This window comes from Callionymus lyra, chromosome 13, assembly GCF_982586985.1.
Source record: "Callionymus lyra chromosome 13, fCalLyr1.hap1.1, whole genome shotgun sequence".
NCBI classification, from domain to species: Eukaryota; Metazoa; Chordata; class Actinopteri; order Syngnathiformes; family Callionymidae; genus Callionymus; species Callionymus lyra.
Window position 1 is genome coordinate 22,112,741 of NC_141830.1, and position 12,085 is coordinate 22,124,825.

The 12,085-nt window shown below is 42.2% G+C and overlaps 1 protein-coding gene across 7 annotated transcripts; it reads right to left on the reverse strand.

The window, feature by feature from the left end:
* Positions 1-51: 51 nt before the first annotated feature.
* On the reverse strand, positions 52-6,562 carry max (myc associated factor X). Of its 7 annotated transcripts, none has more exons than XM_087806054.1 (5): positions 6,382-6,562; positions 6,125-6,151; positions 2,051-2,182; positions 1,543-1,666; positions 52-1,113 (listed from the first exon to the last, which is right to left on the reverse strand). In XM_087806054.1, the coding sequence occupies exons 1-5, from the start codon at positions 6,415-6,417 to the stop codon at positions 926-928; spliced, it is 507 nt and encodes a 168-aa protein (XP_087662180.1). In that variant the 5' UTR covers positions 6,418-6,562; the 3' UTR covers positions 52-925. The 7 variants fall into 7 exon arrangements, with proteins under 7 accessions (XP_087662180.1, XP_087662179.1, XP_087662185.1 ...); XM_087806053.1 differs by having other exon boundaries at positions 1,543-1,681; positions 6,382-6,561; XM_087806059.1 differs by having other exon boundaries at positions 2,075-2,182; positions 6,382-6,557.
* Positions 6,563-12,085: the final 5,523 nt, after the last annotated feature.

Below are 12,085 nucleotides of genomic sequence, written 5' to 3' on the forward strand. Positions count from 1 at the left end.
ACAACACGTTCCTCGCTCCTCTTTGAACTCTTGGAAACAGGAAGTGATGCGTTGAAAGGATAAAATAGTTTATTTATAGTCTCATAGTAAAGGTCGGCCTCAACTTGCAAGACGATTGTTGGCAGTATGTACAACATACTCGTAAGTTCCACGGAATGGAAGCGGACATTGTAGCTTGTCGTGTCCTTCCGACTGAAACGATACTCAAACACAAAATTTTCCTAAACACACAAAATGCTTCCACCCCCCCCCCCCCCCCCCCCCACGTGGGAGGGCGGGCGGGGGAGGGGCAATATCTGTGTAAAGCACATCACATGACGGTTCTTGAGACGGGAGCTGCTGACATTCAGTATCTACGAGTGACTCCCCGGTGTCTTGGTGACTACGAAACTATTTTTTTTAGCAAACATCCAATCACGGCTCACCTTTTCTTTTATAATGTCATTCTACGTTCGACTACTAAGAGGACAAAATACCACACGAGTTCAGGAATATTAAAAAAACATCAATTTCAACAAAACCACTTTTTCTTCCGTACAAACGGTGGCGGCAGCAAAAAAGCTGCGGTGGGCCTGAGGTGGGTCGGTTCACATTCGTTCGTGGGGCGGAGAGAGGCTAACTGAGGAACAAATGAAACAGTGCTGGAGAGAAGCTCCGAAAGACGACGGGAGGAGGAGCTACACTGGGGAGGGGGGGGCGTTGAGTCCTTGAGTAGCCGAGCTGCCTCTTGTGGGGTAGTTGACCAGGAGACGGAGGCAGAACTGAAGCTCTTGCGGTATCGTCTCGCCGAGCTCCAGGAGCGGTGGGAGGTTCTCCGGCTCCGGAGGTCTGGAGAAGCCGGTGGAAGAGGGTGGACGGGCCTCGAGAGTGACGATGGCTCCTCTCGCCACCGAGCCGCCGGCCCACAGCGGGGCCCATCGGGTCTCTAGCTGGCCTCCATGCGCAGCTTCTTCCTGCTGGGCGGCTCCTCGGGTTCCGACTCGGAGCTGGAGTCGGAGCCGCCGTCGAAGGCGGAGACGGCGCTGCCTTTGGGGTTGGTGTACAGGCTGCTGTCCGAGGACGAGTAGTTGGTCTGCAGCTGCGTCGAACCCTTCACCTTCTCCAGGGCGCGGACTGAGGGGGGGAGACGGACGTCAGGGAACACGCTGTTGGAAGTACCGTATCGGTCCGAGCACTTCCTTCCTAATGAAGTCACACGCCGCGAACAGGCTTTTTAAAAGCTTTTCTACAATTTAACAAAACCAACCGTGTGGTATCAAGGCTCCTCTAATCAAAGTTTCGTTCTTGCATAAAAGATTTTAAAAAGACGTCGGCATTTGAAGCGTGTGACGTCAATACTTAAGGAGAGTCTGGCCAGAACGAGGAAGTGCTTCGGGAGGTCCACGAGCAACAACCCCAAATTTTAAGAGCGGAACACGTCGCCCACAAACCCTTCATCCACCGAGAAACATGCAATCAGAGCGACACATCTGTGTGTGTGCGTGCACTCGGGTCCGAACTAGAATGTGCCGTGGTTGGCTGTAGGAGAGTCACTGCAGTTACCTTGCTGCTCCAGCAGGGCGTTCTGCCTCTTGAGGTCGTCAATGTCCTGCTGGTGCGTGAGGTTTTTCCTGCGCATGTATTGGATATACTCTGTGGCTTTGTCTAGGATTTGAGCTCGCGACGCCTGTTTGGTAGACTGCTGTTAGTGACACATGCAGAGGTTGAAGCCATGGCGCCAGGGGAACATTTCATCATCATCACCACCATCATCATCATCCACTCTTACCATCTCCCATTCCTGCCTAGACCTCAACTAGTATGGTACTGGTCTACTTAAGATCTAAAGTTTCAAAATGGACTTGATCAAATTCCTGCTCCACTCATCTATGTACTAACCCTATTGAATTACCACCCCCCACCCCCTTTCTCTGAACATCCTAACAGCATGCAGAACTACAGCTTCTCTTACATCATCACAGCTACAGCATCTCATCACAATTACTGCCTGACCTCGACCTAGCCCCAGACATCCATCCACCAAAGATTAAAAAAAAGAAGTTGACTTGACCAGTGGTTGTTGAAGTGGACCGACCTTTTCTCCCTGCAGGGCGGGCACAGAGTCCCGCAAGCTATGGAAGCTGTCTTTGATGTGATCTCTACGCTTGCGCTCCAGAGCGTTGTGGTGTGCCCGCTTGTCTGCCTGCAATGACAGAGTCACAGGACCTTCAGAGCCGGGCTGCGGGGGCGGGAGTGGGCCGCCACCCGTGGACCCGCTCTGCTGCCCAGACACAACATTCACAAGCAGCCGAGGGAGATGGATGACGACATCTCGGCGTCTCTGAACATGAGGTTTTTGGGGGTTACAGGTGTGTGCGTGTCCAAAACTAGGGTCAGATTATAAGTGCTGAACCGTTTGAAACTCAAACCTACTACTAGCTGACTGAGGCGTCAAAGATGTATTGTATGTAATAAGTGTATTCTGGGTAGAGCAGTTTAATTAGATTTTGTTAAAGTTCAACTAATGTGAAGACTTAAGTGTCTTGATCTTGGACTCTATTGTATCATCAGTGTGTGTCGGTACAAAACTCTCTTTTCATTGAAATATTGACGTTAGAAAATTACATTAGGCACCGCCCACTGAAAACACTGTGTTGGTGGTGTGCGCGTGTGTCCATGTTGTGATGGTGCATGTGTGTCCATGTTGTGATGGTGCATGTGTGTCCATGTTGTGATGGTGCATGCATGTCCATGCATGTGCGTCCATGTTGTGATGGTGCATGTGTGTCCATGTTGTGATGGTGCATGTGTGTCCATGTTGTGATGGTGCATGCATGTCCATGCATGTGCGTCCATGTTGTGATGGTGCATGTGTGTCTATGGTGGTGTTACTTTTTGTCTGATGTGATGGTGCCTGTCTCTGTGTCAATTATATGATATTATACATGATAGTATGACGGATCTCCAACAACAGCGAGAGCTACACGTCTAAAAACCTACGGTGTGAGACCCATTCCTTTTAAAATACTGTTCTTATGTAAAATATCGATAAATGTGTGAATAAATATTGTGGATCTATTCTTAAAGTAGCATAAGTCAAACATTTGTGGTGGTCTGGGCTGACGGTTTCGTTCATGCCGGTCCAGGACTTGTTACGCAACCGCACCTGAAGCTACCACCTCATCTCCTGCTGGAAAGACCAGCAGTTCCAATAAAGCTGCGGCAGAAGCATCCGACAGAAGGTCGGTCCCGAAATAAAGCCCAGTCCTCCTGCCAGCTTCCTAATCCTGCCAGCTGAGCCGGAAAATATCAGAAAAGCCAAATATATTGAATTAAAATAGGAAACAAGAAGTGGACGACTGATGATGGACCATGTTTAACAAAAGCTAATAAGCCCTGGATCGGACAAACAACCATTAACACCACCAGAGAAATATCTTGACATGTTTTCGTCCATCGTCGAGACACTATCGCGCTGATCCAATGATAAACAATAAGGTTCAGGAACTTTCCAAATTACTTGAGGATTTCATTTTTTATTTCATCATATCCATCAGATGAGTCATTTATCGTATATGTAACAATTATGTATTTATAATATTAATTAATAAACCGAAAACGATTTTAGACAGATTTAAAAAACATATTTTTATAACCACTTTATTTCATCTAAGCCTTATGATTAACAATAATGATTTCAAAATATAATGTTAATACATCTATCTGGTGAATAGGTACAATAATTGATCAAATTAATTTATAAATCAATTAACAATTGACTAGTTAATAGTCAAATATAAATGAAGGTCAAGACTGTTGACATAATCCAGACTGAAATCCACCTAAACTGAAACCTATTTTTTCTAATCATCTTCCATCACTAACTAGAATGAGGTTGTGACATCACCAGGTCACATGATGCTGTGGACCAATCAGGAGTGAACACATCACGGCAAACACAGAAAACCACAACAGTGGAGTTTTCTGCACATACTCAAAATAGAATTGAGATTCATTTCTACATAGTCACTTATTGTTTGGGGATAAATCTTGGATTATATTTCTATTTTGACCCAGTTAACCGTTTAAACGGTTGTATACTTTTAATTGCAATTATTTTCAACCTAAAGTCGCCTCGAGAATCTGTTGTCTGGTCTATAAGACCTCAAAGAAATGTAGCTTAAATTGTAGCTTATTTAGCTACAATGTCCAAATACGTAGCACAGACAAAGTTGACTTTGTAGTTAAAGCTTGATTTTTCAACTAGCTTCACAAAAATGCAGAGTTTATGTGAAACGGTCTGAGTTCCAGTTGTTTGTAGTTTGTTTTCTGCATCTACGACGAGGCAGTTTGACAACCTGTGTCGATTATGTCGATCCTCGTCTTGTATCAAGAGACACGACAACAAAAGATACATTAGTCAATCGTGTGAAGCAACAGCCATGTAGCAACACCTAAGGTGGACACAACAAGGAAGTTGTAAGATCACAGAGTCTTCCTAAATAATCCAATAATGAGGTTACTCTGTGTCAAATAAAATAAATCTTATTTATTGTTAACATGCAAATATTTGCTGCATTTGTTTATTTTTGTAATTTCACAATTATGACATCATGCTAAGATTACGGGAGCAAAAAAACGGGGGCTGTGACTGAGTGCCAGAGGATACAGTCGACTCCAGCAGAATTTAAAGCGGATGCTTGGACATGTATTGTTTTTTTAAAAAGGAAAACAGAAGGGCTGCGTTATGATTAGAATGAATATTTGATTAGCGCTGGTTCACTTGCCCTAAGACGTCACACGGAGGGCAGGGGAGCCAGAGGGGGATTGAAATATATAAATTAAACACACCGGCCCTTGTTCACTTAAAACCCAGAATATCATGGATCGTATAAACCCCATCAACCACACAGAATACATAATATAAATTAATATATAACCAGCCATATTTATGTTTTTTTCATTGTGGCCTTTAATGCAATAAAATACGTACAAAGGTCGACACAATGACAAACTGAAGTGGGGATAGATTATTCAGTTCGACATCATCTTCCAGTCATAATGCATCGCTATAGACACATGGAGACGTTATAGTATACGATTTATACTAATGTTTAATTATTCTAAAGATTATTCTAACGCATGTACTGTACATTTAGCAGCAACAATAGAAAGCCTGATGTGCATAATTAGTACACAGGGCAAGTGAGCGAGGGCACGTTAATCGATTATTGAAACGCAGCCCAAGATGTTGTCAGAGTCAAGTACTCTGGCAATACTATAACATAAGTATAAATTCGAACGAGTATTGTTTGGATTGTTGCGCTTTGTGACCCTGGTCTGGAGAAGCGCTCCATAAATATAAATTACTTACTACAAATATATCCTTGTACATACAATATCACAATATATTGCATCTCCAGATTCTTGCCCCCATTAGTTACGTTGTACAGCTACATTTAACCGTCTTGCGTTTGTAACAATCTTAGAATGTAGCGCCATGTTACCTACCCAGTTAATTTGTTTACATTTTAACCAATTCTAATAAAGAGGCGTCGCCATGACGACAAGGATAATAATTTGGGTCAGTCTCTACAGCATCCCATTTGGGTGCAAACTTCTTGTTGCCCTGATATTACATCCCAGATCTACAACATGGATCGTTGCATTGAATCCCTTCTACATATATGAGCCTCACGAACATGTTTGCTACCTGGCGCCAGCAGTGTGTGGGTGGATGGAGTCGTGTCGGGTGTTTTTTTTTTTTTCTTAGCCAAAAGACGCAGATCTACGTCATTCATTGGAGCTCGAGGCGAAGAATCGGAACCGACGACGCTCTGCACCATCACATGGAGAGAAGCTCGAGGTTGAAACTAGAAACCGGGCTCGAGAAGATGGTTGGTGGATGAATAGAATCGAGGTCACGGGGAAAGACTGGAGTAGAAGGATGAAGGTTTTTTTTTATCAAATCTAAATTTAGACGTGGATTAGGGGTTGCACTGGAACAAGCGTTTTTTAAACGATCGCAATTCAAAAAAATGTATCCCAGCTCCACACACTGGTCTCCGTCTGAATTCGACGCAGAAAAGGCGAACTTTAATCTAACAGAGCGTCTGGATAAATCCACCCCCTCAGCGTTACGCACCACAGGGTGATACCTCGAGGATTCTTCCTGCAAAAAAACAGAACAAAAGTACAATTGTAGCCGAGGTGTCTCACTTGGTTCTGTGAAAGCACTAGAGGTGAAAGGAAAACGTAAACGTGGCGAGAAAGTGCAGAGAAGAAGCTGAAGTGTGGCGTCAATAACAGCGAGCAGCAGAGGCTTTACTAGATGCTAGCGCTAGCATGAAGCTAACGTACGCCAGCGAAGCAGAACAACATGGAGGGAGAACATCTACTCACGTCACTGTCGACTTCGATGTCATCGTTGTCGCTCATTCTTCGTCGAAGCGGTCGAGTTTGAAGGGACGCGAGGCTAAAAACACAACATGGAGCAGTTTAGCACCGAGCAGGACTGGCTGACCGAGGTGGACCGACTACACGTGACTACACACGACTGACGCTGCGTAGGGCGCAGGCGCGGGGCCGCTAGCGCCTCTGGGAATTGAAGTCTTTTTTTTCTTCTGTTGATGCTAAGGATCTTGAGCGGATGTTTAAAGTATGTAAGACATGATTCAATAATAATGTGAAGGTTAATATTGTTATTCTACCATCATGTTAGAGATGTAAATATATATGACCTTATGATAGTTTCCTTTCTCAGGTAAAGGGTTACAAACATAAGTACATTTGAATTTAAAGCGCCACTGTGAGAGGCCCTTATTATTATAGGAGGAAATGCTTCATTAAATTAAGGTCGAAATTACCTTCAAAGTCTGACCATCAAGGTTTTCTCGTATTAAAACTTAAAACAGAAAAGAGCATGAACGAAAAATAACTAATGTTAAGTATTGAATAATACCACTTCCCTCAGAATATTACAATTAAAGTTAAAAGACGTTGATGGTGCGTGTATGTGTGTTTTCTTTTATTAAATGTAAATGTATTATTTAAAGCTTTTGATTTAAAAAATATATATATTATTATCTTTATCGTATTTTTGAATTTGTTTAATAAATTGGATTTAATTGACCATTTTAATTAAATAATTTATATATTAAAAGGTTTCATTCGTTTTTATTGAATACCTAAATTCAATTATTTGTGTATTGAAGGGTTGGATTTGTTTTGTCATATTTAATATGATTATTTATTTAATTTTAAATAATGTAAATTAAAACTTTTTTTTTTATATATATACATTGACTCTGGTTCATATATTGATATAAATAAATCATAAAAGTGAAGTGCATAAGTTATTTCTTTGTGGGGATATCTTTTCCAACAGTAACATTGTCACATTCCGCTTCCGGTGAGCTGAATGTGGGACTTCTTAATGTTCGCTCCATTACTAATAAATCCTTTATTCTTAATGATCTTTTCACAAGCGTTAATTTGGATTTATTATATCTTTCTGAGACTTGGCAGAGAGAGGAAGAGTTTATTCATCTGAACGAACTCTGTCCAGTAGGGAGCGCTGTCCTGGGGAAGCCTCGCCTCTCTTGTCGTGGAGGAGGTCTTGCTACTGTTTTTAGGGAGAGTTGTTCTTGCAAAGTGATTCAGACACAGGAATTCACTTCTTTTGAATCTCAGATGATCTTGGTTGGTTCTACAAGACCTTTCTATTGTGTGTCAATCTACCGTCCGCCTGGTCCTGCGGCGATGTTCTTGAAAGACTTTAGTGACTTCTTATCTTCCATTATTCAAATGGAATCTGTCCTTATTCTTGGAGACTTTAATCTTCATGTTGATGACGTCACATGATCACATCTTGTTCTGCTAAAGAACTTAAACAGAAGCCTTTAATTTTGAGCAACATGTTTCTGAACCCACTCATCAAAAAGGCCACATTTTAGACTTAGTTTTTACTCTTGGCCTGAACATTTCTAATGTATCTGTACATGATGTCCATCTGAGTGATCATTCTCTTGTCTTGTTTAACCTGGACTTCATCCCTGAACCTAAGCCTTTGAAAGTTAGGTCTCAGAGGCGTGTCATCTCAGCCGATACTGCAGACAGTTTTTCTGCTATGTTTGACCGTCTTTCCTTTGATGACTGCCCAGACGTGGACAGTTTGATTCACTGTTTTACTGGTCATTGTGTTGAAATACTGGATCAAGTGGCACCTGTTAAATCGAACTTGAAAATTCAGAAAAAACGGTGCCCTTGGACAAATGAAGATCTGAGTCTGAAGAGACTTTGTCGAAAGACTGAGCGTCTCTGGAAGTCCACTAAACTTGAGGTGCATAGACTTCACCTCAGGGATCTGATGACTTCTTACAATGAGATGGTAGAAACTGCTAGATCTGATTACATCAGAAAACTGGTAGCAGCAAATAGGAAAAACCCCAAAGTTTAGTTTGACACGATTAATTCTCTCGTGTCTCCTGCTCCTCAAATCACGCCTGTCTTCTGTGAAGCTGACAGCAATGCTTTGTTGAGATTTTTCATTGACAAAATTAAATTGATCAAAGAGAAAATCTCTCCCCCTTTGTTTGGAACCCCTACTGTCTCTGAGCCCCTCTCCTCCTCTTGGTCCTCCTTCACTGCTGTATCTTTGGGTGATATTTCGGCACTAGTGAACAAGATGAAACCCTCCTCTTGCTCAGATGACGTCCTTCCTTGTAGGCTTTTTATCAAAGTATTTGATGTAATTGGCCCCTGGGTTACCAATATGGTGAACCTCTCCCTTTCCACAGGGGTTTTTCCCAATGCATTTAAACATGCCATTGTGGAGCCTCTGCTCAAAAAACCAGGCTTAGACCCAACTGACCTCAGTAATTTCAGGCCTATTTCTAAGCTCCCTTTCTTGTCCAAGATCTTGGAGAAGGTTGTGTCTGAGCAGCTGTCTTTGTTCCTGGATCAGAGCGACATCCATGAGAAGTTTCAGTCTGGCTTCCGTAAACATCACTCTACGGAGACAGCTTTATTGAAAGTGTCCAGTGACATCATGATGTCGGCTGACTCTGGTAAATTCACTGTTCTGGTTCTCTTGGATCTGTCCTCAGCCTTTGACACAGTTGATCACCAGATCCTGCTGAGAAGACTGAGGGATGAAGTGGGACTGTCTAGTTCTGTGTTAGAATGGTTCTCATCTTACCTTTCTGGGCGCAGTTTTAGTGTACCTGCCAATCAAATGAGGTCTGAATCGGCAGATCTGTTGTGTGGAGTCCCTCAAGGTTCTGTTCTGGGTCCTTTATTGTTTTTGCTGTACTTGATTCCCCTCGGTAAAATCATTCAGAGATTTCCAGATGTTTCTTATCACATTTTTGCTGATGACATCCAGCTCTACTGCTCTTTTGATCCAACTGAGCCCCAGAGGCTGAACAGCTTAGTCAATTGTTTGCTAGAAATCAAACAATGGCTGAGTGAAAACACTTTACAGCTAAATGTGGACACAACTGAAACACTGGTGATTGCTCCTGATGACAAGATTCCAGGGTTGAGTCAGTACTTGGGTGACTTAGGTCAGTCTGTCAAACTGAGCCTGAGAAACCTGGGTGTTGAATTTGATAAAGACATGTCTCTTGTTCGACACTGCAGAAAACTGACCAGAAACTGTTTCCTTCAACTGAGAAAAATCTCTAAACTTAGGAAAATGTTGTCGGAACATGATCTGGAGCTTGTAATCCATGCGTTTGTTTCTTCTCGTCTAGACTATTGTAACAGTTTGTTTTCATGTCTTAACAAGAAGGAGCTGTCTCGCCTGCAGTCGATTCAGAACTCTGCAGCGAGAATTCTGACCTGCTCAAGTAGGAGAACTCACATTTCTCCGATCCTTAAAACTCTTCACTGGCTTCCAGTTTCTTTCAGGATCAACTTTAAAATTCTGGTTCTTACTTTCAGAGCTATTCATGGTCAGGCTCCTCCTTACATCACTGATCTGATCCAGCCTTACACCCCAGCTCGGGCTCTGAGGTCTGTGGATCAGAATCTACTTATGGTTCCACGCACACGGCTCAGGACCAGAGGAGAGAAATCTTTTCAGGTTGTTGCTCCTAAGCTTTGGAACGATCTTCCTCTCTCTTTGCGCTTGATGGAGTCTACTGACTCCTTTAAGAAACATCTTAAGACATTTCTATTTGTTCAGGCTTTTCCTTGAATTTCTCGAACTCCTGTGTTATTCTCAGTATTATCTTTATCTTTAAAGTATGTACCTTTTTGAGTATTGTTTTGATTGTTTAAGCGCTTTGTGACCCTGGTCTCGAAAAGCGCTATATAAATAAATATTACTTACTTACTTACTTACATGACCAGAGCCAAAGGATAATGTTTTGGTAAAAAATCTGGTAATTTTAGTTTAAGTAAATCAACTTTCAAACAGTATTAATTAAATAAAAACAAGAATTCTGTTCAGCCTGATGGAGAATGTGTCTCTGATATACGGGGCCACCATTAAGAGCCTTCTTTCAAAAGTACACATGAACCAATAGCCTTCCTCAGATTATCTCATGCTTACGATTGATGCTGTCGCCCCAAAACAACTCACCATTTACAAGTGTTTGTGTGTTCAAACGGGGTCGTCACAGCGAGGGGGGGGGAAATAATCTTCCCTTTCCACAAATGTGTGCTATAGATAAGGAGCTTACCCTGTGGATTATTTTGCACTCGAACATTCGCTCTGTGATTGTGGGAAAAGGGTTGTTGAGTGGGGGGGGTGGGGGGGGGGTCAAGAGGGCAGGGCAGCTCTAGGGTGAGACACCCCGACCCTCCTGCTATTTTTCCTGCAGCGTCAAACAAGGTCACGTAACTGTGGAGCCATGGAAGGGCTGCCAACACAATAAGGGCGGTTTTAATAATGCAGCTGCCGCAGAAGCGTGCAGAGCTGCGGATGCATCTCGGATAATATTTCAGGAAAATCATATAGAGGTAATGGAAGGTAGAGGGTTTCACACACACACACACACACACACACACACACACACACACACACACACACACACACACACACACACACACACACACACACACACACACACACACACACACACCCTTCCTCTTCCCAGGCATGTTCCTGAGAAGATCAACATTGATTAGCTGGAACCAGAAGAAAAACTGTGAGCAGACAGTAATTACACCCCCTCCCCCTCTGTTACTGGGCCGGCCGGTTAGACCAGCTCTTACCCCCCCCCCCTCACACACACACACACACACACTGCACTGCAGACATATTAGAGCGGCACGTACGCGATGATGATGTTGTTGTCGGACCTATAAAAGAAAAGGAGGGAAGACAGTGTCCTCATAAAGGGCTTATCCAAGTGTTAATAAAGTTACTTTCGAAAGCCTCCGAGCACATATTTAAAGGTGCAGTCACGTGTGTTTTTTCTCGTTATATGTCACGACAAATTTACAGCAGCAGCACCAAAGCTGATGAAACCATGATGTCCCGATGTCCACAGCGTACTTTTACAAAATCTTGAAGCTGCTACTTTAGTCGCACATTATTTGTTTTTGATTCAACCTATTTTTGATAAAGTACTACAGTTATTGTATACTGATAATGCAACTTCTTTTAAAAACATGTTATTAATATTTTCTACAAATACCTTATATACATCCATGACTACAATCACGTTAAACAATTATTACAACATTTACCTCTCAGCAGGTTTCCACGATTCTTATACATACTATAAATATATCAACTTCTTCTTTACAGTTTGTTCCATTTCTACCCAAAAATATTCCCTTCATTAAAGATAGCAAATACAAGTATCAATGTATTTTCCACTTTTGCAACTTATTTTCTTTTTTTTCCAATTCTTATTTATTTTCATATAATGTAAAGTACTTTAGCCAATATTTGCATTACTGCCCCAATACATTAAAATTGATATTGATTGATTTTTCTACACAAAATCCTTCAAAAACGCTTTTTTTCTACAACAAATATTTTTACTGAAACTCCAATTATAGTAAGTAAGTAAGTAATCTTTATTTGTATAGCGCTTTTCCAGGCCAGGGTCACAAAGAGCTTAAACAATCAAAACAATATTCAATAAAG